Source organism: Drosophila mauritiana, chromosome 2R (genome assembly GCF_004382145.1).
Source record: "Drosophila mauritiana strain mau12 chromosome 2R, ASM438214v1, whole genome shotgun sequence".
Lineage (NCBI taxonomy): Eukaryota > Metazoa > Arthropoda > Insecta > Diptera > Drosophilidae > Drosophila > Drosophila mauritiana.
Genome location: NC_046668.1, coordinates 12685267 through 12713146, shown reverse-complemented (window position 1 = coordinate 12713146; position 27880 = coordinate 12685267). Strand labels below are relative to the sequence as shown.

The 27880-nt window shown below is 43.0% G+C and overlaps 2 protein-coding genes across 11 annotated transcripts; one reads left to right on the top strand and one right to left on the bottom strand.

Annotated features, from left to right (window-relative positions):
• Nucleotides 1–2463: 2463 nt before the first annotated feature.
• On the top strand, nt 2464–4623 carry LOC117135787. Of its 2 annotated transcripts, XM_033296276.1 has the most exons (6): nt 2464–2774; nt 2833–3165; nt 3235–3720; nt 3782–3984; nt 4043–4409; nt 4467–4623. In XM_033296276.1, exons 1-6 carry the CDS (start codon nt 2583–2585, stop codon nt 4575–4577), a joined length of 1692 nt encoding a protein of 563 aa, XP_033152167.1. In that variant the 5' UTR covers nt 2464–2582; the 3' UTR covers nt 4578–4623. The 2 variants fall into 2 exon arrangements, with proteins under 2 accessions (XP_033152167.1, XP_033152166.1); XM_033296275.1 differs by having other exon boundaries at nt 2833–3720.
• A 99-nt stretch (nt 4624–4722) lies between these two features.
• On the bottom strand, nt 4723–27811 carry LOC117135785 (centrosomal and chromosomal factor). 9 transcript variants are annotated; one of them, XM_033296266.1, is made up of 15 exons: nt 25070–27528; nt 17288–19069; nt 13653–13818; nt 13282–13520; nt 13055–13218; nt 12783–12919; nt 12584–12736; nt 10777–10872; nt 8014–8163; nt 7872–7948; nt 7386–7697; nt 7152–7246; nt 7007–7095; nt 6625–6941; nt 4723–6482 (listed from the first exon to the last, which is right to left on the bottom strand). In XM_033296266.1, the coding sequence occupies exons 1-15, from the start codon at nt 25138–25140 to the stop codon at nt 6347–6349; spliced, it is 3984 nt and encodes a 1327-aa protein (XP_033152157.1). In that variant the 5' UTR covers nt 25141–27528; the 3' UTR covers nt 4723–6346. The 9 variants fall into 9 exon arrangements, with proteins under 9 accessions (XP_033152157.1, XP_033152159.1, XP_033152158.1 ...); XM_033296268.1 differs by having other exon boundaries at nt 12584–12721; nt 25070–27527; XM_033296267.1 differs by having other exon boundaries at nt 17288–19066; nt 25070–27527.
• Between the last annotated feature and the right edge of the window lie 69 nt (nt 27812–27880).

Below are 27880 nucleotides of genomic sequence, written 5' to 3'. Positions count from 1 at the left end.
CGATCTGTTTAAGCATTCAGGTGTGCGGAACGTGTGTGGAACACACCCTCATCGGCAACGGGGACCCAGATCTCGATGTGCCGATACCGCACTGGAGACCCATTTAACGTGGGAATCAGAAACCTTCGAACACCAGGGCCCTTTTGCGAAAATAAAAAATAAAAACGCAAAAAATGAAAAACACAAAGTGTTTTGCTAGGAGCGGGCTCCAAATGTGAGTTGCATTTCAATTTTGAGTGAGACGATGACGACGTCATCGGCTTTTCTGCTCCATATGGCAGCAAATTTGCATTCAGCCATATGTGGTTTTTTTCACTGGTCGAAGGGGGAATTCGGGGGGAGACTGCATGGGAGGCATGGCATTTTTAATGTCAAGCAACTGGCCGGCATGCCAAAGGTATTATGACACACATTTCAATTCAATTTTTAGATAAAGATGCGGCTGCAGTTCGTTTTTCGTTCCCTCCTCAAATGTGTGTATTTTTGAAAAACCAAAAGCAAAAAAATGCAACAAAGACGGACGGTGGACAGCGGACGATGGACGACATTTGTGTGGCCGGGGCACTGAAGTTCCGCCATTGGCGATGATGTAAACATCGAAAACAGATTCAGTCTCCCGCCGACCCATATGTATCTGTATCTTATGGGTACAGTAAATAGTAGATAAACGGGGCATAGGCAGTAAATAAATCAGGAAATCAATCGGTTTCCATCACATTGGCGAATTTAGAGTTTATATAATCTTAAGTTATTAAAGTAACTTTAATTTTAAGGAAAATCCTCTTTCTAAAATAAACTAAAATTATTATTCATGGGTTATGTTTGACTATTACTATTACTATTTTAATATAAGCTCATTTAGGAATATCTACAACAACTATGTCTTATTCCATTTACATTTATTTAAAGTGAGGATAGGTATTGATCTAATTCTAAAATTTTTAAGAACCCATAGCAGAAGTGGCACAGCAGCTCCACATATTTTATGGTCTCGTTTAGGCCATAATTCTGCCCATGGCCAATGACAACTGTGGCGATATGCCTGGAGGAGATTGGGCCGAGATCTTCAGATCGAATCGAACGAGCAACCGTCCTATAACCTGGTGGCATTTGCTGCGGGCCATGCTTCGGATTGTCAGTTAGTCAGTTGGCCAGTCAGTCAGTCAGTCAGTCAGTTAGCCAGTTCGTCTAATTGGATTTGCGCGCTTGTGCGTAACTATAAATCACATACGAACACAGGCAAAAAGATGGAGCCGTGGAGCAGGGACAACCGGTTTGATTGCCAAGTCACCCGCTCATAGCCAACTGCAGAGATCCCATCGAGCTTTTTTCCTCCTCGGCTCAACTATTTGTAAAGTGACCAAAACGGTAACAACAAAAACCACAATAAAGTTGAATGTTGTTGCTGCTGTTGTTCCAGTTCTTGTTTCCCCACAAACAATATAAAGAATATAATTATGCGGCTGCATAAAAACCCAAGACGTACCTGTATCTGCTTACGCAACGCAGAAAATGTGGAAGAGCCGCTTGTAAAATTTACATGGCACAAGGCCCCATTGCCGGTCGTGTGAAAATTATTAATGGAGCCACTGTCTCCGGGACAAGTTCATGTGTCATGTGTGGAAAGTGTTGGGTATACACACCAGCACCTTCCCGGAAAAACTCCATTTCTTGGGCTGGTTTTGAGTTATGATTTATCTGCCCACCGCCCAAGTTGTAAGCGGATGTTGTAACAACCAGCAATTGCAAATCTAAATGGCGAAGTTCTAGGTAAAAAAGTTTTAAATGTCTATGGTAAATATCGAGTCAAAGATCAACTCAACCCGATCCGATCCCAAAAAACATGCCATTTGCCGGTGGTCTCCCATCAAGCCCCACATGTGACTTGAACTTACGCTGAACTTGTAGCTTCCTTCAGCTACTTGAGTTTCACGAGGAAGGACGTCTGTCGGAGGTATAGAATTACATAAAACAACAGCAGCAGATAGAACTTTAACGAAAGCTGAAACCGCCATATGGCTTAACCGGTTTTGAAAGTGGCGCCAATCAGTCATATATGTGTGAGTACGGCAACACTAAGTTAATGTATTGTTTAATAGTGTTATGCCACCTTATTAAAAAATAATTAAGTTTAAGCGTGGCGGGAAATTCCCGATAGGCCATTTTAAAGTCTGGCAGCACTGTCCTATCGATAACACCAAACCATATTAACAACAAATTACATCGATATTTAATGGTTGGCTAAGCTATCGGCGGCAGAATTTAAAATATGACTAAAATATGAAATATGTGCTGATAGGCTTCTGTAGGCCTAATTAAGAAATGATCCTAGAAAAATGTATGTAGAAATATTATCCACAGATTTCTGAATCCCTAGTACAAGTTGACGGAATTCTTTTTTACCAATTTAAGTTGGTAACAACGCAGCCGTTATCGATAACTCTGTGCAATACTACGTTTACAGTTAGCTGTGCTGATTATTTGGAAGCGTGTTGGCGCATTTTAGCATGAATCAGTGCATTCATATGAAATATACAGAAAAGCGGAACGTATTTTTGCAAAATCACAAAAATTAATTCAGCATGGAGGATCGTGGAGAGTTAAGCTTGGTGAAGAAGGTGGTCCACTCGCTGGTGGTGTCCTCACCAGGAAAACTGACCGTCGAGCAGCTGATGCGGGATTACCTCAGCGAAGAGGGCTGCACTTTGCCCTACAGCAAACTGGGATTCAAGGACGCCGAATCCTTTCTCCGATCCATTCCGGATATGGTTACGGTAAGTATATAAAGAATACATCCAAATAAGCACTCGTTAAGCGACAACCAATTACCAGGTGACGGGCCACGGACAAATGGCATGGATAACTGCAGTAGCCACTGCCAAATCAGCGCACATTCAGCAATTCGTCCGTTGCCAAAAGAAGTCCAAGAATCGAGGCTTCCACAAACCCAAGTATTGCTACGCCTCCGAGCCATCCAATCTGGTCTTCATTAACGAACGCGCCTCTAAAAGTAAAAACAGGAAAGCTCCGTCCCAAACTTATCAGAGGCCTAGCAATCTGAAACTTCCTGTTTCGTATCCCAACTATAGTCGACTATTATTTCCCGTCCATACGCCTGTTGTCTACGCCAATATCGACCAAATGATCAGCACCAGACAGCAACAGGTGCTATATAATTATCTGCAGTACAACTTTTATCTTCAGTCGCTGAATAATCCGTATGCCTTTCCGCAGAGTACCTTTAGACCACAAAGGACAAGCTTTCCATGTAACGCCAACTCCAAATCATTGAAAGTTAATGGTTTGTCACAGAACGGCCGAAAACCGGAACCCTCAATGGAACAAAACCATCAGACACATCCTGAAACATCTACTGAGAATAAGCAAGACGTGCCAGCTCAGGAATTAGAGAAAGAAAACGAGGAATTGGCCAAAGCTTTTAAAAACCTTTCCGTGGGCGTTGCTCCCACTGGTCACCAAGAAAAGCTAGAGTACGAAATATATGAGGATGATGAGGACGAATTTGTCAGGGACCCCTTTATCTATGGGGAGGTTAAAGATCCAGATCAAGTGCTTTCATCCGAGGATGGCTCTGATCACATATCGATGACCACAACTCAAAAGAATGCTGTCAGGCCGCTGGATCCGCCGGAGGATTGCTTACACTACGCGTCTTCTGACGATGGGGAAGATGAAAATGCCATTCCATCTTATGCTGTCGTAGGTTATAGCTTGATTCCATCTAAAATGTAATACTTATTTTGGGCATTTCTTATCACAGGACGATCGGGTTCTAGGCGTTGACTACCCTAAGGATGCGGTTCGTTCTGATTTCACACTGCCTTCTCGCGTTATTGAGTCCATTATCGAGTTACAGCAACGCATTAGGGTGCAGTTGGTGAGCTTGGTCAATCCACACAATTTCAACTTCTGGATATATAACGAAGAGTTTAAAGACTACGAGTCACAGTTTGCCAATATGCAGTAAGATATCCATAATAACACTGTGAGAGATATTACAATATTTATATTTTTCCTGTAGAACGTTTTATGACAGTTGTGCCTCGGAAAATTACACAATGCCACTGTTTTTGATAACTACGGATCATCTCTGTGTGGTTCGCGGTACGAGTGGCTGGGAAAGGGCCAAAGTATTAGGCTACCGGTCCAGTAACAACAAAATGTCAATCGAGGTAGAGCTGGTGGACATAGGCGACATAATCTGCGTGTGCCAGCGGAATGTTAAGTTTCTGCTCAAGCAGTTCGCCTTGCTGCCACGGCAATGTTTGTCCGGTCGATTGGCGTTCATAACGCAGTGGAAGGCTCCAAAATGGTCCGCAGAAGTTGTTAGCTTCTTCCACGAGATGATATTATTGCGCCAACTTTACGCCAAGGTCGAAGCTATTAAGGTGAGTCGATAAACTTGAACTTTTTAGTAAAATGTGATATAAATTTCACCTTTGCAGAACAATACTGCCTATCTTGTGCTAGTTGATACGGAAAGACATGCACACACTGTAAATTTAAATAGATCGCTCATAGAATCGGGTTGGGTGCGCCGCTGCACAAGTGCATAGATTTGTATAATATTAATATTGCATTAATTACCACTTGTGTGACTCACTGTTGAGCCCAATTCAAGTTCCTATCGTGTCGACATGGAATGTCGAACGGATTAATTATGTTTCCCACAGTTTGACTTCAATGAAACTCGTTAACGTATTATTTTAAGGCAAACGCTGTCCTTCTGCTTTCTTTTTATTAGTTTACGTGTAATAAAATACTAGGTTACATAAATCCTTCAACAAGTCGCTGTCCTTCGCCTGATTTATGCCCGAAAGTAAAACAAACAAGGACTCAAAGACGAACCACTTGCAAAAGAGATCTCGCTCGCAACTAAAAGTGGCATCTTGAACGGAAATTCTGAATCAGAATGGAAAATCATGATCTCGCCTGGTGGGCAGGCCCGCAATAAATACTTGAAATGTAACTGAGGCGCTTTAACAATTCCCTATAAAAGACAACATTGTCTATGTTTTGTATATATATGTTGTGTATATAGTTGGTTTCTTGTCTGTTTTTAGATTTTTTTTGTTGTTTTTTTTTTATTTTTTGGTGACCGCTGAAACGACGGCACCCTGAGGTTGGTTTTTCATATATTTTTCATTATGTTTTTTTATTTTTTTTGTTGAGGCTTCTCTACTACGTTGTGTGTCGAGTGGTGTTTTGTTTGTTAGTGAGTGAAAAACTAATAGTTCAACTACTAATGCGCATTCGTTAAATTTTTGCTTAAATACTTTTCATTTAGTTTTGTTTCTTGGGTTCTTTTCTGGTTTTGTATATTGCTGAGTTATGTTTTCCCTTTTTCTTGTTTTTTTTTTTTTTTTTGCAATGCGTATTTAAATATGCTATATAATCGCAATAATACATAATTGTTTTGTTGTTTGTTTGTTGGTTGCTCGAGTACATAATAGCTACGCGCATAAATATGTTTTGGTATGCTGTAACGCTTCGCTTCGTTTATATCATAAGTTGATGCATGTCTGTCTGTCTGACTGTCACTGTCGCCCCCCGATGCCTGATGCCTGTTGCTTGAATCGTGTCACCTTTGACCCGTTGGCCACTTGGCCACCTACAGGTGTGCTTGCTGCTGTGTGGTTGTGTGTTCTTGTAGAGTAGGTCCATAGGACTAACGCCTAGGTAGCAATTCAAAAGTCTATTCACTTCGTTATCGTTACAATATCGTGGGCATAAAACTTATATGTAGATTTACGTTATATGTCAGTATTTGCTGTTTGTGATGGCGGTAGTGGTGTGTGTGGTGTGTAGTGTGGGTGTGGGTGTGTAGTGGGTGGCAGATCTTCTATGGCCGTGGGTTGTGATTTTCTGATCTGTCTGCTGTCTGCTGAGTTCTCTCTATCGCATAATTTATCTCTGTATGTACTCGTTTTCTTTTTTTTTTTGTTTGTTTGTTAATTTTTTTCGATTCTTATATTAAAGTCATCACAGTTAGCGGAGCTGAAATTATGAATAATTATTGAGGACATTTTTTGTGTAATTGTTTTTATCTTCTTTTTTTTTGGGTTTTTTGTTTTTAATACGTTTTCTACTAAATCGCAATTGCATATATAGAGTGTCTACCATAAATTGATTCTTTTTTAGTGTACTCTTATCGCGTCTTGGGGTTCCTTTTACTAAATTATTATATACGCAGTGTTTGTGTGTGTGAGTGTGGTAGTCCAGTGTGGAGTATGGATGTGGGTTTTGGTGAGTGAGTGTCCAGCGAACCGCTGCTTCAGATGGTTGCCCGGTGCCCGAGGGCACCGCTTGTCACTGCTCCTCAGTGTCATGGAGTGTTACCCTCGAACAAGGCCCGGAACTCCCCGCTCCGTGGCCTCGGGAGACCCTCACGTATCGTCTGCACCGGCTCAGCAATGCTCGACTCTGACCCATGCAGTAAATTCTCCTTGAGATCCATGTCACTGAAACAGATAGCAAAAGTATTAACAAACATATTCCACGCAGTTGTTAAAGAGGCCCTATAGAAGATTGCTATTTTTATAAGATGAGCAATATGAAAAGATGGTTTGTTGTATTGTATTGCTTGTCCCCCTGTCAACTTACTCATCTTTGCAGTCATCCGCCTCGGCAGCCAGGGCATTAACCACAGCCGTAATCGTGTTCGACTCCGGATTGCTTAGCTGCTCGTCCTTCTGATGCATTATGTTTGGATTCTTGCCGATCTTGTTTAACCGCTCGGCGGCCACAGTCTCCATGGTCTTGCGCATCAGCGGATACTGATCCAGAACGCAATTGAAATGATCCACGCTCAACGAGAATAGATTGCAATAGGTTTCGGCTCGCACGCTGGCCACACGACGCGCATTGGTCAGCAGACAGATCTCACCGAAGTAGGACCCATCCGAAAGTGAGGTGGCAACCTGTAAGAGTCGGTAATTAGAATGGTGGATTTTGGATTTTGACTGAACTCAAAAGTTTTGCTCACCTCGCCGTTGGCCATGACAATGTCCACCACGCCCTCCTGTATGAAGTACATCTTAGTACCGATCGTACCCTCCTTTATGATAATATCACCTAAAATACCCAGAATTGGTTAGTTAAAAAACACATGAGGAAGTAGTTTCACCCACCTGGTTGGAAAACTTCGTATTTCAGTTTGGTAACTACGTCGGAAACGAAATTCGAATCGGCATTAGCAAAAAAAGGCACTGACGCCACGAGGGATCTGTGGAATATGGATAGATAGTCATTAGTAATAAACTAAGATATAGTGCAAAATACTAATCCAAGAGGATACTATACTAAGTATGTAAGCTGAAAGTAGAAACAATTGATAGATCACTGGACAGTGACAGATCGCCCACCTGCAGTTGTAGTTGATGACATCCTCGCGCAGTTTTTCGCTCAACTCGCCAAGTATCAACTCTTCATCGAAGAATTTACCCTGGTACCGATGCTCGAAGTATTCCGTGATGCGCTGCCGCATGTCGCGTGGCAGCTTGCGGTAGGCCATGTACTCCTCCACCTGTTTGACCTTCTCGCGATACTGGCGCCGGCTGGAGTCCAAGCTCTGGATGAGATTGGTCGCGTGACCGAGGAACAATGCGTAACAGGTGGCCCCGGATATCATCGATAGCATCGTCAGCCACATGTCTGTCAGTGATTGTGGCGGGAATCTGGAAAGAACGAGATTGTTAGTGATAATACAATGGTAGTATATATATTGCTAGTTTCTTTTTCAATTTAGCTACATGTTTGTCCTGCACAGGATCTTCGCCATGGAACGTAGATGGGTACAGCAGTAAAGTAGATCCCCATAATGGGAGTAGATTGGGACTTTAACAACTCACCTGCCGTAGCCTATGCAGAGCATGTGCGACATGGCCTTGAACAATGCCCACGAATACTGCTCCAGCCAGTACGATTCCTGCAATGGAATAGCCCATTTAGATAGCCGTTAGCAGCTAGAGGGGTTTTACCAATATGGCGCACCTGCAACTCGTTGATGGAGACCCAGGAGTTGGATGGAAAACCCTGCAACATTGGCACTAAGAACTGCAAGCAACCGCTCCAATGGCCGATCAGGAGCATCATGCAAATTAAATTGAAGATCCTCATGAAGACCGAGGCCATATTGAGGAACTGCAACCAGAGAGGTCAATCAAAAGGAGTGCACTTTAACTAAAGCCCAACACCGCTCGTGTATGTGTGTGTGTCTCCGTGTGTGTGATGTCTGTGTGTGTATTTGGTGGCTTGGGTGTGTTCGAGTGTTTATGCATGTGTTACATATGTGTATGTGAGTTCCACATATATAAAACCAAATGTCTCAAGTAAACAAGAGAAAGGAAACCCAAACGAAGAAAAGGAAACTTGGAACTTGGTTAAAATTTATTTGCAACTTGGCGGCGTCATTGGCGTTTCCAGCTACCGGTATAGCAAACATGACAGTTATTGCATTATGCCAATCAAAGCAACTAAAACAAAACCAGACCACAGCCATTAAAACAAGAAAATTACTCAATCTCGCCACTCTGCCCGATAAGTATGCAACGGATACTTGCATTCCTCGGTCTCCAGATCATCGGATTAGATTGGATCGGAGCAGAGCGGTTCGAAATACACGGTATATCCGATAAGATAAAATAAGATAAGATTAGTCTAGTGTTAGGCAATACAATTGTGTCCGGTGGTGTACTGTGTGTACTTTGTGTACAGTGTACAACCTGAGCAATCAATTCAAACTCAATCAATTCAAATTCAAACCATTTCTACGTTTCGAATAGGTGCAAAATCAGCTGCTAAATTATGGTACAAGTGCTCATCTTTACTTTTGTTTGTTTGTTTCATTTTTTGTTTGTTTTGTTTTACGTTTGTTTAAACACTAAGCCGTTCAAACGTTCAAAATATCGAAATCGAAACTCGTATTTTACAATGAAAGCGTTTGTTTTTTTCTGACTCTCGCAGTTGTTAGTAATTGAACTACGTAATTCTGTACAAAGTACGGTAAACAAACCAACGGAATATACACGAGAAATTAACGGAAACCAAACGAACGGTAAATAAAAAACATAGAGCAAGAGCAGAAACACAGAGCTTGAGAGAAAGTTAGAGAGAGAGAGAGGGAGCGGTATCGAGATAACAAAATAACGGTAGTTGCATTCAAGAATTCAGTGGTTGGAGCTGCTTGTGTGCGTGTACATGTGTGTGTGTGGGTGTCACCCCAAGAAGCTTATTTATCAGTTTTTAACGCGCTCCTGCTGAAATCTTTTGTACAAAAAAAGAGAAGTGGAGGCAGATTAAATAAAAAATAAGGAAAACCAAAACCAAACCAGTAACAGTAACCAAACAACAAGTAACGGTAGCAGAGGCAGCAAACCAGAGTTGTATTTCTACACAGAGAAAAAATGCATTACACTTGTAGAGGATCTTAACAAAAAACGATCCTTTTGATCTTTGGATCACTTTGAACATATCAGTTTATTTTTATTCTCTCAAAATTATAATAAGACTTGCCGGGCGATTGCCTAAACTGTTACTTTTAAAATCCATTAATTTATTCTGATATGTTCAAAGCTATTTTCTTAGAAAATATATATGTAATTGGTTGCATTGAATCAATTAGATTTTCTCTGTGTAGTTGGGAGAGGGCAAGAGAGAGTTCGAGCGGAAAGCGCGCAGCACAAAAGCAGAACAGAAAAGCATTGAACAGTGTCAAGTGAGGTTAAGTTGAGTAAGAAAGATACGATACGATATAGGTTAGGGTATGTGGAAAGCATTTGGCACGGGCCCACAAATGTATGCTATATAATACGAGTAGTATGTGGCTAGATATAGTACAGTGTTCGTGTTCGATCTGATTGGTCGTTGGATCAGTTTTCCTTCAGATTTTCAGATCGATTGACTATATTGGATGTGTGTCTTGTGTCCGTTTCTAAGACCTAAACTTCTAGCGAAAGCAGCAGCAGCCATTAATCTAACTACAGTATCATCAAGTGCGGTTTTGATTGTGTCTTTACAGTGGCAATCTTTTGATCCGTGCTGCCTAGTCCCTTTAAAGCAATAAGCATTCAACACACTATACATTTTGAATCCGTAATATATCCTGAGATCTGTGGCGTTTTCATGCTCTTCGCAGCGATATAGTATAACCCAGCTAATCTGCGGTTCACAATGATAGATATAGCAGTTCTATAGGATTTCCGATCATGCCCATGCATGGAGTCCAAAACTACGGAATCTAGCGAGATATATTACATTATCCTTCTGACTGATTCTACGTCGCGAGAAGAGCATGAAAGAGCTTCGAATTGGCACCGAAGATTTGTAAATATGGTAAAAAGCTTTGTTTTTCGTATGCTGCTTTTGGGCTTTACTCTCTTCTTCATTATTGATTTAACGAGATTTTCATTATGCATCAAATGAGAAATAGAGATTATGTATGGCAATATCAATCAATCATCAATATGTAAAAAAGGCAGTCTCAGAAAATTTACAGAACGTACGAACGAACGAACATTAAAATCAAGCAAACATGATCAACGAACAATCGAACGAACGAACAATCGAACGAAATTATGCACTAAAACTCAATTTTGGCTTTAACATTCCTCAAAAACGTGAGTTATGTTGCGCCAATAATACATAATCATAATTTCAATCAATCAAGGCTTTTGGTTTTTGTTTATCAATATATACTGAAGTTGTTGTGTTGTTGATTTTTGATTTTGGGTTGTTACTTTTTATTGGATGGTTTACCTTGAGAATTAGGTTGCTTTTTGTCAAGCCATCTTTGTCTTTTCTGTTCATTCTCCCTCTGCGATCAGCACTTTTTTTCTGTAGATTCTGCAGAATCTAAAAACCATATATACACAGGTATTTTAGGCCCTGATTCAGCTAAGTTCAATTTTTGTATTGTATTTGTATTTTGTTTATTTTATTTTTGTTTTGTTTGTTGTTCTTAAACTGATTGTCAAAAGCATCATTAGTTGTTAGTCGCATTTAGCAGAATACTTTTCTTATCATCGCTTAAGTTGAGCGCATCAAAAACAAAATAAACATAAATCATAATATACGGTGGTTTCCAATTTTAGGCTATCTTTTACAAAGGATTACAGGAGCTGTACTTGTACGTATCTCAGGGGGTGTGGCGTGGGAATCTCGGGAAGTGGATGGGGATTTCGGTTTTGGACGTAGATATTATTATATAGGAATTGCGGAAATGCCTTCAAAGAAGATCAAAGAGTTGTACAAAGTGCAATGAAGAATATCGATTTGAGTGCTTCAAAGTCGGCAAGAAATGAATAGGAAATCGTAAATCGTAAATCGTATACAGAATATCAGAACAACAGAAGCGATAAATCGTAGACTCAACTGAAGAAATGTGAAAGAAAGCAAAGGAATCTTCCCGCGGCACAAGGAACAAGTTCTCAAGCTTAGCGAGCGAGTCAGATGGTTTGAGAAAAATCCAAAAAAAAAAAAAAAAACAGAGATATATATTTTCGATTCGATCTGAGTGTGTTGTTACGAATAGAACATGTGGGTGTGTGGTGGGTGTGTGATATATAGGTATGTTCTTGCAGTTATCGGCCTGGGGGATTATTCTGGATCTGGTCGGGTGGACCCGAAGCGCAGCAGGCGCACAACACGAAACAAACATCGGGGTCACACATTCTGTATAATGTACAAACTGAGTTGGCTTATGGTACAGCGATTTTCTGGTTCTATGTTTGATTGGCTTTATAGACACACATAGGTTGGAGGGAGGTATATCATATTTGGTAAACAAAACGATTGGTAATCGAACGCAAAGGATTTAAACGTTTAACGGAAATCATAGACACAGAGCTTCCAGATAACAACTCAAAGAAAATACATAGTTTGAACATTTCTGCGCGCGCCATCCACAATTTGGTAGTTATTTATTTGTTTTTAAATGCCACACACATGTACGCACACATGTAACAAAGAAAAGTGAGCACTTCTGGGAATACATTACTCCCCTGACCTTTGACTTCTGACCACTGACCACTGTGCTAAGCCTAACTGCAGTTGCCTACATATATCCTAGATCCTTGAATCTGTTTTTGTGGTGTGGAGTGAACGAGTAGTATGCTGATCTTACGGTCGAGAATTTGGAGCAAACTGAACGGAAATCGAAACGAAAGGAGGGTCGCTCAGGGACCAACGATCCCTGGGATAAAACCGATAAAGTAGTGACGAAACAGAGGACGTTAACAAATATATACACAGAAAAAAAAGTTGTGAAAATAAATTTTAAACGCAATTTAAATGGGTTCAGGCCCAAAATACTCAAGTGAATAAGCTTTTTGTTAATCGGATTAGTTGAAATCATAGGCACGGCATTAAAAGCGTCAAAGTAATATTTGCAAATAGCAAATATCTCGAATATCACTATATTTTCTGTGTATATATTGTACAAAGGTGTCGTAAAACTGAAAACCAGGGAGTAGTTACTTCGTTATGCAAACTCAAGATGAAACGGTAACGAAACGAAACGAAACTAAAGGACTGAGCGTTGCCAAAATGAGCCGGATGTACTCACATAGACCTCCTCCCATTGGGACACGTAGCGCACGAGGCGGGAAAGGCGGAGCAGTCGCACCAGGGATAGGAGCTTGGCCAGGCGCAGGATGCGCAGGGCGCGTCCGGCATGCAATATTTGAAAAGAATCAGAGAAATCCTGCAATTTCATAATCTTAAATTAAAATGTTGCGTACTGTTTCTTAAATACATTGACTTACTTGATTGAAAATTAAAAATATATAATCTAGCGGTATCGACGAAATCAAATCGAGAAAAAACCAAGTTCTTAAATAGTGTTTAGCTATAAGCTTTGGATCCAATATTACTTGTTCAGCGTTGTCTTGTTGCATAATTCCTGAAATCAGACATTCGGGCAAAAGTTCGTCGGTTAAGCAGGGGCACAGAAATCGGGGACATTTGGTGATTTTAGGGGGTTACTTAGTTAGTTAATTGGTTAGTTAGTTAGTTGGCTTGGTTGAGGGTGCATTACCTGTTCTAAAATTGACTACAATATCTATTAAAAAAATAGTATCACTTAGGCAGTTGAAGGCAATCCATCGTGTGCTCAGATCATCGTTGAAGAATGATATTGCGACTGGCAGGATAATAAGATTTGCTACTAATAATAAAAGCATGCAAAGGTCCCAGTAAAACCTGTATCGAAATATAAGATATCATATAGATATAGTGATATATAGAGATATAGTGGCAACTCACCTGAATGAACTGCACGGGTGTATGACCCAGTGCCCGGAAGTTTTCTGACGTATGCGCTCCTTGACCAGCGCCTTTCGGCTGCCAAACAGTTTCATGGCCAGTCGGTTGTCCGTCGGCTGGAACCATGATTGCAATTGACTTTTTAGGAAATTCGCAGAGACTTTTTCCGACACGATCGGTATGTTGGGCATGGGCTCCTCTTTCGGAGTGCCGTACAACGACACGTCATCAAAGTGTACCTGCATCGAAGGATTAGAGTGGAGACTCATTAGTCGTGCGCTGATCCAAACCAATTGCCTGGCTGGCGGTCAAGGTCAAATGATAAGTTGGATGTCCTGGTCTAGTTGCATAAGTAAAAACTGTGTCCTTGCCATTTCGGTTCCTTGGTCGCATATTAGCAGGGCTTCATCATCGAAAGCGGTTACCAGCGAATCGGTGCAGGTGTTCTCGAACGAAATGCGCAGGTCGTTGTCGTTCACATTCAGCACCGAGCAGTAGGAGCAGCGCACCGATTCCTCACTATCCCCGCTCAGCAGTCTGAAATGGCATTGGCAAGATGGGGATCAGTAAACACGGAAGTGGTGCCATCGAAAAACACCGTTACACGACTCAATGCCACAAGGCTGTTGGTGCCCAATATGAAAGTGAAACTACATCGAATGAATGACTCTGTCAAGGTGGGCGGGATGGCGCGATGTCGGTAAACGCACCGGTTTTTTTTGCTTATTGCAAATACTCTAACGAAGGGTATTGCAGTTCACGGAGTCATATTAAGTAACAATAAGTGTGTGCTATTTTCAAATGAAGTGGCACAAAGTAGGCCATTATGTTTACAATCTGGTTAAGTTTAAGTTAAAAAGGTATCATATGTAATTGTTAGCAATGATATGGCAATAATTAGTATTTCATGTTGTCACAATTTCAATGATCACAATTTATCGTAGGTAGTTAAGGTTGCATAGTTTTATTTATGATTTAACTTGCTTAACTTTGTAGAGATATTACTTAAGTTTTAAGACCACTACTTTACTTTAGAAAGGGTATTGCGACATTCGAACTTGAAAACTAGCTAGTTTTTCTTGACACTTTTGTTTACTTTTAATTGCGGCACACGCACAATGCAGGCTGAATCAGAGATACGGGGCAGCTGCCCCTCACCTTGCCCACAAAACTAGCTGGTGATTGTCAAGGTTTTCCGGGGCGGCAGCCAGTGAAACTGGAATTCCCCCACCCCCTTCTTGAGTTCTTTTGGAGCAGCAAGCACTGAAGGCAAAAAATACTGAACGACAAATCGCGTGGCACGGATATGGATATGGATATTATTCACGTTCACGGCGGACCCATTGTTAAAGCCCGGAGAGATGGAGACGCGTGCTCGCGGTTACGTTGGTTTCCAATTCAGTTTCAGTTTCAGCTTGGATGCGAGCATGGGCATGGGCATTGGGTATATGGGTACATGGGTATGGGTTTTCGCGTCACGGTTAGACGTACTGATATTTTCGTACATTGATAATACTTTTTTCGTAATTGTGTCTGTGCTTCTATTATTATTATAAACAGCGCTCTCTTTTCGCCTCTTCGCACTCAATTGAGTGTGTACTTTTAAATGGGAAAGTTTCGTTTTAATTAAGCCTGTTGTTGAAGCTGATTTAATTTAATCTTGGCATTAGCCTAATGAATTTATTAGTGATTGCTATTGTTAACCGCCGGCGGCTATTGCATTGCACAAATCAAATGAAATCAAATCACTTTGCTACAACTACATTTCATAATTGTGGTTTCGAATTCATCGCACTTCACTGGCGCATTCGGAATTTTCTTCGATTTTTGTTTGAAACTATTGGGTTGTTTCCCTAGCAACTTGGAAAAACGTGCTGAAGCAGATGTTTTTCCGCCGATTGGATGCAGATTACACAAACGACTCACTCACACTGAGAAACGGAGAATCGTAGGAAGTCTGGAAGCGTGCTATATAGCTATGTACGTATATAGAGTAGAACCCGGCACTTGGAGTGATTACAGCGGCAAACTTTTTGCGACTAGCGACCGCCGGCCGAGTTGCCGCTCGCAAACCGCCTGGAAATCGAAATCGCCGGCAAACACTCCGAAAAACGAGACCAGATCGTGGCCACTTCGGAATGGAATGCTTCGTATCGTATCGCATCGTATTCTATTCGATCGGATCGTATCTTATGGGATCGTTTGGAATCGGGCATCCTCGAGATACGAAAGAGGGAGGTGTAGTTCTTTATTTCTAATTTCTGTACTGTTTGGATTGAGCGATATTCTTACCTCGAATATCAATTGGTACAGGAATTGCAGTTCGCTTCCGAAATTGGCTGGCAATTGCCTAATTAAATAATTGAGATATTGACACCGTGCACTTGTCGCCGTGTTTCTTTTTTTGTATCTCAATGTTTTCTATCTTTTCCTGTCTTGTTTCTTCTTTTTTCTTCGCTATTATGGCAACTAGTTAATTTGCTATTTGCCAGACTTTTATTAAGCTACTGCTGCTGATGCTGCGGCGACTTGATAACCTGTTCTGAACCCCGCTGCCGTTGCACAATAAATAAATAACGAATTTGTGCTGCCTTTTAATTGATTTCGCGACGATCGACGACGCAAATTATGGCTGCTTGTAATTCCCTGGCCTGGCTGTCTTCACAAAAATTTATGCCAATAAAAGATACAGTACAATACAGTACAGCAAAACTATCCGAAAAGTGAGGGAACAGCACATGGAACCTAAACATAAACAACGATGATATACATACATATGTCTGGATTTTATGCAAATTTATGCGGGTAACGCGTTCCATTCACGCGCAGATTAGATTGGATATCAGTGGTGGTCAAGGAAGGAGGAAGCTATTTTTTGTGGCTCTGGGTCTGATCTTGAGTGGCCGCGACAAATTGTGCAATTATGTTATTCACACGAACCGATTGAAACATTGTTTACTTCACAAACATTGTTTACTCGCAATCAGGCTGATAAAATCGAGCTCGATTCAATTACTTATACGAAATCACGCACAATGACAAACGTTTGTTTGGGTAATCAATCCGGTGGATTCCTTATTAATAAAAATGCTCAATGCCTTGGAAAAATGTTTAGCTAAATAGTTGTAAACTTCTATTTTGTTTATAGAGTGCCGTTTTTGGTTTAACACGTAAATTCACACATATGTTATTTTCAATTTCAAATAGTTTAATATTACTTTGTTTAAACTTCAGCACTAGCAACGCGTCACACACCGATCCGCAGACTGTGTAGAACAGAACCCCTGGGATTTTTGGTATTTCCGAACTGACGCTCCAACTTTCGATCCGCTCAAATGTGAAGTTCACTGCTCGACGGGCATTAGAAGTTTATTGCGCGATCCGAGGCGAAAGGCAGGTCGGCGGAGTGAGATTCCCTCGGTCTGCGACGACGGAATTATGCAAATGCCCGGCGATAAGCGGAGCGGAGACCAAGGCACTCAAAAAAACCGGTAGTATGCGCGTAATTTCCACTTGTAAGCCGGGGTAATGTCTTCAGTTTCTCGCTCTCTTTTCGGGGAATCCACAGAACTGAGAAGCCAGTCGACGTGGTCTGTGGAATCCCCTTTTCTTACAATATTCAAACTACACTGTGATTCCATTGAAAGAACTTTTTTCACTAGGAAGTTATTAATATAATATTGATTTATACTTCATAGTGTTATCTTATATGCATTTCCCGATTAGTTGTACTCATGATTATACCACAAAATATTTAACTAAGCCAATGACCTTGGCCTTCGCCAATATTAAATGCTTCAATTAAATGTGCACTGTTATTGTTATGACAAATTCCACTGAAGTATCTGAGAGATAAGCTAAGAGATGGTATCTAAAACATATGGAACGTATCTATAGGAACTAACACAATGCTAGTATGCCATATTAAAACGGTAGAATATTAAACAATATAGTAAATATAAATAATAGAAAGGCAGAAGTATCTCAAACCATGTACAGTACTCACCGATCGCCGAGCTTGCCCTTGTGCCGGCGGATGTGGCGCCGATTGAAGCTATTGGTGCACGACGTGGACGTGGGCCTTGCCGGATAAGGACACGGATGGTGGCTCCCGAAGCTGTGCAGCTGCAGCGACGCCTTGAGATTGGCGGGCGCTGTGGCCGAGGAGGCGTGGTGCGCGTAGTGATACGGATAGGAGTACGGATGCGGATACGATACGCCGGCGCTGGCTACGGTGATGGTGGACTCGCCGACCGGTTCGTGGCCCTCGTTGGCCTCCGAGGAGCCCTCCTGCTGCGATCCGTTGCTGGAGGAGTGGTGCGTGTAGTCCGTGGGCGCGCTCAGCTGGCGATTGAACTCGGCCTTGCGGCGCGTGAGGTCCGTGAGGCAGTACTTGTTCAGGTGACCGTTGCTGCTGACCGAGCTCTTGGGCGAGGCGGCCGCGTAGTGACTGTGTCCGGGTGGTCCTGATCCCGATCCAGATCCCGATCCTGCTCCCGATCCTTGGGCGTGGGCGTGCAGCTTGTGGCATGAGTTGCTGCTGGCGCTGAGCAAATTGCAGTTCTTGCTGCCGCTTGCCGAGCTGCTGATCTTGGCCGCCAGCGATTGCGGCACCGGCGGACTCTTGCCCGTCGCCGGAATGGTGTGGCTGCTCCCGCTTCCACTCTCGCTCCTCACCGACGCCCGATGGCCGGGCAGCGTCTGCCGGCTCTGCCCCTGACTCTGACTCTGTCCCTTGCCCTTCAGCGATCCGTTTAGCAACAGCTGCTGCTGGCGGGCAGCAACCGCCGACAAGGCGGGCAACTGCGGCGCCTTGGTGCAGGTGGAGGACGAACTGGCTGGCGCCGAGGAAGCCTGCGGATGCGGGGTGTTGATGGAACTCGACGTGGAGGCCACCTGCGGCTGCAGCGAGTGCTTCTTCTCCACCAGATACAAGTTCAGGTACTTGTCGCCCGGATGCAGCGAGTTATCCGACACCGCGTTCGACTTGGAGATGATCTGGCCCTTCTTCTTGGCGGTGCGTGTCTTGAGGGAGAGATTCCGCAGCTTCTTGGACTGCTCCTTGATCTTGTTGGTGCGCAGGAACGAAGGACTGTTGGCGATGCACTTGAAGATGTACGTCTCGTTGACCAGCTGCTGCTTATCACTTCCGCTGTAGTCGTACTCGCTGCTTAGATTGAGATTGAGGTTGGTCAGGTGGCGACGCTCCCGTTCTCTGTCTCTATCCCTGTCCCTATCCCGGTCCCGATCCCTTTCCGGATCCGGTTCTGGGTCTGGCTCCGGCTGCGCCAACTGCTGGTCACTGTAGTGGCTCTTGAGCAGCGACGCGGCTCCTTCAGCGGCAGCTGCACTCAAGCTGCGCGAATACTCGTGACAGGCATCGTAGAGCGCCGACTGGCCACCAGTGCTGCTCACGCTCTGGGTGCCACAGCTCACCGGACTGTGGCTGCTGTCGAGGATGCGCAGTCCGCTCCTGCTGTCCGATGAGTTCTGCTTGGAGATGCCGCTCGTCGATAGTCGACTGCTGCTGCTGCGGTGCCGTTGCTGTTGCTGTTGCAGGTGCTGCTGCTGCTGCTGCTGTTGCTGCAGTTGTGGCTGCTGGAGATGCTGCTGCTGGTCATCGCCCGCTCGCAGCAGCGAGACGCTGTCCGGCGCCGCCGATGCCGCCGGCTGGCCGTTGCTGAGACTCACCAGAGACTGGCGCACCAAGTGCTGGTGCGAGTGCGAGTGCCGCTGCTGCTGCTGCTGCTGCTGGTTGTCCGGGCACAAGTTGTCGCGGCTGGCACTGCTGGCGGAATCATCACGGGCGGCCCAAGGAGCCGCATGTGGAGTGGGGGTGTGGTGGCGGAAAGAAAGAGGAGACTTCAATGAGTACCGTGCTCGATGGCAGAATCAAAATGGCCAGCGTCGCTGGCAAACACTTAAATTTATCTATTTCAAATTGGCAGGCAAGCATTGGAGGGAGACGAAACGCAGGTTTCGCCGGCCAGAGGGCCACGCTAAAGTGAGCAGGAAACAGTGTGTGCGAGTGTGGAAAACCGCGAGACAAACAAAGAAAATTCTTAATTATTATAAATATTGATTGTGCAACATGTGAGCGGTGAGGGGCGGTGGCGGTGGGGGAGTATCGCATTCCCGGCTTCTATGTGAGTTCATCGCACAGAGGACACTGGATATACTGAACCACTGAAAATCTGGGCATTAATGACAAGATATAGTAAGACGTTACTTGCTAATTATTGTTGACTTCAGCAATCTCGTGACTTCTATATATTTCCTGTATAAAGTGTGACTCAACCTGATCATTACTTTCAAATGGACTTAAGCAAGTTTACTAGCGACTAGATATATTAGATATTAGGTAATTAATGACGAAAGTTTATTATTGATTTTATATTTTTAAGTATCTACTTTGCATCTACATGCTCTTTATATTTTACAAAATAATTTGAAAAGGCTGTTTTTTTTTAAATCCTTTTCTATTGTTCAGATGTGATACCTTATTTGTTCAGAACGCTTTCCCTTATATCGAGTGCCCAATGTGACCGCGATGTGTGATACAATTTATAGAGACATCTATATACAATGGTTGACATGCTCATCTGGTTTCTGATCGCGCGAAAAATTCAACTAAATTAATGTACGGCGGCACGCAGGCCAAGCACTGATAGAGCCACAGATACACAAGCGGTAACAAACAACTACATACGGCCAGAGATACAGATAGGGATACATTTACAGATACATTTACAGATGCAGATACACACCGATTCGATGGAGATATATGGCTGGAAGCGCGTGCCCCATTGGCGCTGAAAGCATTCCGCACGGTGGGCGGCGGAAGTGCCCTAAATCAAATGGCCAAATGGCCGAGATAAGATAAGGCTGCGCCAGACGGATATGGCTGATAAGGGAGCGTGGGAGCACAGCGGCGCACAGTGGTGCATAGTGGTGCTCCATGGGAAGCTGTATCGAGTGTGGGCCAGTGATATGGAAATAAGGGCTGGGCCCACTGTGCCTTGGGCAATCAATGCTACGAAACGTGAGGCAAACTATTGTTGATATAGCTAAACACCGGCGCAAGCAGGCAGGGGGATGGCCCCGTTTTCAAACAAAGGGAAAACAATTGGAGGGGGGGAGGGGTGTTGTGCCCTATTCTCGGCGTGCGTGCATCGAACTTTTCCGATTCCAATTCCGGATGCCAGCTCGAGAGTTGAGCGCGAAAAATGGGGCGGGAAATTGGTGCAGAGCAAACAGCATTTCCCAGCCCGGAATCGAGTCGAATCAATTTCGGTCAATTAGGCAAAGGCTGGCTGCCTCCTCACGCCAGAGGCGCAATTATCCCAATTCTGATTCGAATTCGAATGGGATTTGTGCAAATACGAGTAAATATGTCAAATATTTGCACGCTAATGCTCAGCCGATGAGTGTGCACTTTGCAGATACCGAACCAGATACGAGATGCCCAGATACAATCGCACATCCGCCGCCGCGAGTGGCGGCCTCTTGCCAATCTCGGACCTAATCTGGCCGAAAGTCACTTTCGAGAAGGCAATGGCAATGGCAAAGCCAAATCAAAGCGAAAGCATCGAGTGCCCCGGGGAATACCAGCTCTTGGGGTTCCTATCTGATGGCTTTTTCATCTCGGCCTCGAGTATTTGCCACCTGTCAAGTGCTGCAGTCAAATGTGGCCCTTGCCCCATTCCACTGGCCAAGTTGGGCCCATTTTGCGGGCTCAGTGAGTGAGAAATCTCACTAAAATATATTTGAAATAAATGTATATATACATTCCTATCCTAAAGCTACTACTACATTTTATGATCATTGCTGTAAATATTTATAGAGACTTCTTTTACGCCAAATTGAATGTAAAATGTCTTGTTGCTATGCCGCATCTAAGGCATCTCCACATATTTCTCTCAGTGTAACCTTCTGGCGTGGCCTGCGTCCAATGTCAACTTTTGGTGCATTGGAGTGGCCCTCCGGCCAGCGGATTAGTCTTTGAGTGCGGAGCATGTGCTGCCCATCCTCGAGAGCTTGGGATTTCGTTATTGGCGACCAAACGAGTCTGGTGGAGAAGGTTTCTGGCATCGAAATCGCCAGCATTGCCCCGCCGCCCGCGGCTGAGACACAATATGCCTCAATTAATAATTCAAAAGCCAATTGAAGGCATTAAGCGTAAATTCGTAAGGCGTACGTAATTGAGTCGCTGCCTGGCTGCCTGCCTGCATTCCACTTCGTTCATCGATATTAAATCAAGTGCAGCTGTGAGCCCCCAAATGGGGGATCCACAACTATATTTGCAACTGATCTACTTGTCTCGGCGGAGATGCTGTGTTCTAATTCTCACTGAATCCGATCGAATGCGGAATTCTTTCATGGTCTTGACCTTTGGAACATTTAGCGTGACCGCTTGAGCTATTTTAATTCTGTTTCTGGGCGAATGTTTTTGAAAAACCTTCAATATTATGCATTTTATTGCTCATGAACTGAAAGTTCGCCCGCCAGCAAAATCAAACAAAATTGAAAGCAAATTGCCAAACATGCCACTCGATACACATTTCCGTGTAAACAAATTACGAAAATTTCCATTTTTAGTGCACAAATGTTTACCATTGTGCCAATTTACAAAGTCTATGCAGTCAGGCGGATTTTATTTGATCAAAAATACATACATATGTATATTTACGATTTCTATTCGTATGGGGGGAAAGTGAATCAGAATCGGAAACTGAAATGGCGATTTATTTTACACAATTTTAAGATCTTTTGAAAAACTTTGAACAAGACTGTTTGGAAAAGTTGACTGTAATATATTTTACTCTATTTTATGTTATAATAATAATGTTGGGGAATGGAAAGCTACCAAAATCTGTGTTTATATTACCATACCAATCCCTGAAAAAGTTTTTCAAACTATATTTCTCAAGTGTATCAAGGTACGTATCCTAAATATGATCAGAATGTATCTGAAAACTCTCAGTGATGACCCGGTTAAGGTCATTGCAATAACGAACTGAGTTCACGAATGGTTCATCAAATGTCGCTTGTTCGAAAATGCCATTTAAATACACTCCTCGGTCGGTAATTAAATTTTGAGTTCAAAAGATTTCCGGCTGGGCAGGCAAATGAACACAGAACTCGATGAGAGCTTAGCTCAACTAACTATAAATAACACGATTTTCGGCTAAACCAGAATTCAGCCAAATTATCCATTAATTATAACGACAGACCAGCAATTAATAAATCAGGCTTGCGGGCAGCAGCGGGCTGTGTAAATCAGTGGAGTGTACAAACAAAGAAATGCTACATCACAACCATTTGGCATGCCAATTGTAAATACATTTTTGGATTCGTCTTGTGTGAGATACATGGCAAACGGGATTGTCATTCTATTCTTCTAGGGTTTCGGGGGTTCTGCGGAGTGTGGTGGGGCTACAAAAGATCTTAAGCAGGCAGGGTTGGCGGGGTGGGGAAAAAGTCATTAAAGCAATGCATTCGAAACTCTTATCGATGGACTTTTGAGGGACAGGTAGTAAGTTGGCAAAGTGCATCAAAGTTAATGAGTTTACTTTATGCTTGCAACCAGAAATTGTAAAGCTCGAAAGTTGAAACTTGCGGGGGTGGTGGGTTTTTTTTTTAGTTTTCGGTCTAATTTCTAGTAACGAGCAGAAAAGTTAGAAGCTTTAAATGTGTGTGTGTGTGTGAGTGTGTTTGAGTTCTTATATGTGTGTTGCAGTTAGAATTGTAACGGTAAGTAGTTAGTATTAGTAGTAGTAGAGTAGTAGGGAAGTACCATACAGAGTCTACGATCTATATATACTATATAGAGAAAGAAAGAGGCAGAGACACTGAGAGACGAAAAAGAGAGATAGAGAGAAAGTATGGGGAGAATTCGGAAGTTGGTCGGCGGTACCTTCACAGCTGATGTCTAGGATCGCTCCAAATGCAAATGTAAATTGCAAATTGTTCGATAACGGTTTCGGTTTGTGATTTTGATCTGGTTTTTGATTTGGTTCGGTTTGGTTGGTTCTTAGTTTCTGTATTCAACGTTTTTGCACTTTCAAGCAAAGTTTTCTGCAAAACAACAACGACAAGGACACGAAATAAATCCAAGTTATTCACGTGACGAGTACCAAAATGGAAATAATAAACGATAAACGAGAAATGAAGGAAACGAAACTGAAAACTAACAAACTGAGCGGGAAATAACTTAAATGAGATTCGTTTGGGGGATAAGAAATTAAATTAACTGCACAAAGCACACAGACACCAGAGGGTCCTGCCCATATATGTATGTGTTTGCATGTGTATCTGTATGTGATTGTGTCTGTGGGGCTAGTGCCTATGTGTTTGAATGGGTATTTGGTGTTTTTGTTGCTGTCGAGTGTATGGAAATGTGGAACTAGAACTAGCTCAATTGGAAACATCGGGCTTCCTTTTTGGCACAAAAGAAAAGAGCAGCTTATCTGGCCCTCTGCTTCACTCACTCACTGTCGCCGTCTCTGTCTGTTATCATCTGTGTGTGTGTGTGTGTATATATCGGTGAATAAGCTATGTATGTGTGGGAGGCAACAACAATGCAGTAAGTCGGCAAGTGCTTATCGATACATACAAACACCCACACAAACAAATGCCAGCCGAAATTCGGTCAGTGGTTTAATCATTGAAGTAAAAGCGAAAGCTTCCGCTCATTCAGACACACACACTATCACACAGACTGGCCCACACCCACACGATTGCAATTACATGTACAGTGGCCCCTGAAAGTATGCAGCACTGCGTGCGTTCGCACTCAAAGTACTTTGACACTATTCTCAAGCAATGCAATTCATTGTATGGTATTCTGTTGGTATTGGTATCGGTATCGGTGCTCGGCCATTGTTGTCGGCCTGGCTTGACTTTTAATCTAGTTTCGTAATTGCATTGACTGGAGTGACGGATGACCCCTTAAAGTGGGCGGTGGGCGGAGGGCGGGGTTGGTCGTTGTGAGCAGGAAATCAGTTCACAGGAGGCCAGCAAAAAAGGCACTTGGCAACTCGCTCAAACGCACACACACACACACATATGAATGTGAACAGTAACAACAACAACAGCAATTGCGGCAGCAGCAACAACATCAACAACAATAACAGGGTAACTCAAGAGACAAAGAACGAAACAGAGACACTGAACATAACGGTACGAAACAAAACGAACAACACAAGGAACAGGATTGCTAGGGTGGACCACAGACCTTACAATGTTTGATATTACATATTTATTAGGGATATTTAATTACTTTTACGTGACTCCAATAGGAATCACTCATACGCCATGTGGTCAAAATGTATTACGCATACGCCATGGTGTCACTAAATTGCTCATACGATGCGTTGGCTCTTTTCATTAAAAAAAAACATTTTCCTGGTCTTAAGAGTGAGTACTTTAACTCTATTTAGGTTTTAAATCTTTCTAAAAAGGATTACAAAATAATTTTATTTTTTGCAAGATACTTAATACTTTAAATTATAACCTAGATATCCTAAAAAATGCAATTCCAATATATGAATACGAAACGAGGTCTATCATAATAAAATCGGTCCACCCCAGAGATCACATTGAAACTGAAACATTAAGTACATTCATCTCAAAACTGTACAACGTGGGAGATCCCGGCCATAGGAGTCCGATATGCGGGATAGGGACATCCTGCACTGACCCGATCTCCCACACCAGTACAACGTACATCGTGCACAACAACAGTACAAGGACATACAAGGATGACTAGTGAGTGGGTAACGCCTACCGTTGATCGTTGGTAAAGGTTCCGAAGGCTCCAGGACCGCTGACTCGGCGCTGAGTGTGTTTAACGTGCATTTTCTTGGACCCACGACGCCGCCGCTGTCACGTCACCACCTGCACTCGAACTCGAATTCGAACCACATCGAACCACTCGCGCCACCTTCGCTAACGTAACGTGGTTGTTGTTATCGTGGATATTTTTGGTGCTCTTTTTTGTTGTTTTTTTTTTTTTTTTGTTTTTTCCAAGGTGTTGCTGTTGCTATTGCCGCCGGAAAGGCCCCGCAATGCCCACTGCAATTCTTGGCCTTGTCATCGTGGCTCAGTATGTGTGTCTGTGTATTGTAGTTGTAGTGGTAGTTGAGTGTGCAGGTATGGGTGCAACTTCCGCTTCGATTTTTGGCATTAACTAATACAAGTCCAGCGCACACGGACACGTAAACAAAAATAAATTGCTTTTCGTTGTGTTACTCTCTTTCTTCTTTATTCGGGCTGTCTCACTCGCACATGGGGCTATTCATCGTTATCCTTGTTTTAAGGTTTTAGGTTAGGTTAGGTTTTCGATTCGTTTTGGTGGGTTCTTAGGTGTTTGGTTGAGTAACGTAGGTTGGGTGAGAAGGTATCGGTATCTAAAAGGTGGCCTCTAAAATAGTCAACAGCACTGCTTATATTGCTTATGGTTCTTCACTTTTCGTTTTGTTTCGTTATGCGCTCGTTTTCGTTTCTTTGAGGTTATGTGACTCTATGACACTATCTGTTTTCCGTTGCGTGTATAATAATACCATATGTTACTATTTATAGTTTAGCTTTTGTTTGAGTTTTAGTTTTAGTTTCGTTAACAGCGTTATTTCGGGGCTAATCGTACTTTGTACTCTGGATTATAAATGACGTTTTTCCTCTAGGGTATAGTTATTGTTGCTATTCGGTTGGTGGTTGCTGGTGTACAGATGTGATGGTGGGGCCTGGAACTGGAGCTGGTACTGTAACGATAACGATAACGGTAACGGTAACTGGAGCTGAAGTGGGGTGGGCAGGATCGGGATCCGAAATGTGGATCACTGAATAATTTATCACAAATAACAAACTAGCTGTTGGAGGGGATGGGACAGTGATGATGACAGCTCTGTTTCCTTGCTCCGAAATGTATGCTTTCCCGCCTGGCCTTCCAACCTGGCCTCTGGCCACGCCTCTCCTCCTCCTCCTCCTCCTTCCTGCTTAAGTTAATGTTTGGTCATGAAAGTTTAACGAACGCACCACAGTTTTGGCTTTGCGGTCGCCCTTTATTTTCTGCTTTTTTTCACTTTTGTGGCAAATGGAAGCGACGCGAGTTAAGGCGGAGTTACGTCAAGGCAGCGCAACACGAGAAACCCAAGGCAGGTAGCTTTAATTCGTCCTGTACGTTCGTATCACTCCTACTCTGCGGGTCCACGGATTACGGTTCTGGGCGTATTTGTGTATCTGACACGCGCAACACGCAAAGGATCCGGACCCGGCAACAGTCCCTCCTTGGGACTCCGTGTGGCGACGTCCTTCGCCACCCAATTAATGCATTAATATCGCCCTCGTTACTTATTCAGATGCAATTTGAAAGGCCTAGGTCGAGGGCGGGGATCCAGTTTTGCATTAGCGGCATTATAAAAATAAATCCATATAGGTAGATGTACAGACTGGCGCTTTTCGTCTAATCGCTACGGCTAAGTATCTTGTATATATCTCGTAGGTGTATATATATATATATATATATATATGTATATATATTGTATATAGAGAGGCAACTACTTGGTAGTTTTAGTTAGTCGATAAGTGCGTTTATGTTGCGGTTATTTGAATTTGCTGTCCTACGGGCTGAGACTCAGGTCTCTCTACAAACTACGAGGTTAGTTCCATTACTCTATCTCAACGGGGATTACGCTCTATATCCTTGGGCTGTATCGATAACTTCCAGCGGTGAACAAACGTCAACGAACTACTTTAATTTATTTGCTTTTTTTTTGTGTTGTTTTGCGGATAGCGTTTATCGTTTTATCTATAGCACTTTTGTATATAGCGAGTGTCCTTTTGTATATTTCTAAAAGTAATTCTAATCTTGGGCTTGCTTGTCGGGTTACGCCTTTAAGATTTGCTCAATTTCATTGTTGCAGGTACTTTGGTTTTGGTTTTATCATTACGTTCTATTTTTGGTTATCGCGTGTCCTTTATTTTTAGGCGTTTCCAGGGTTTTTCCACTTGCTGACTGGCTCTGGCGTTGATTAAATAATGCTGCACTTTGCGCTGATTTATCGTGTTTGCTTTCGTGTCCTTGTTTTCGCTGGTTTCCGCTTTTGTTGCTCGTGCTTTCCTTTTTATTTATTTATTCGTGTTTGTCTCTTGTCTTTTTATATTTCCTTATTTTTTTTTGCCAGTCGTTCTATTTGATTATGTAATTATGCTTGGTTTCTTATTGGATATTGAACGGTACGTGTGTCCTAGGGCTGTGTATGGTTGTGTGTGTGTGTGTGTGGTGTACGGTTGTGTTGGTGTGTTACATGCGATTTTTTCAGCTGCTGCGGCTGTGTTTGTGGTGGTTTCGTTGGATTCGTGGGTTGCGATAGACGTAAGTGGTTCGTCATCAACATTTTTCGCACATACATACACGATTCACGGGCGCCACACGGGGCATTGCGTCTGTGCGCGTGTGTGTGTGCGTGCGTGTGCCAGTGTGTGTGAGCGTGTGTCCTGGTAGATGGAATTTATTGAATGAAACGTCAAGCGATTTGACGAATTTTAAACAAATTATTTATAACACACAGAGACACAGGAGGCACGCACACGCAAATAT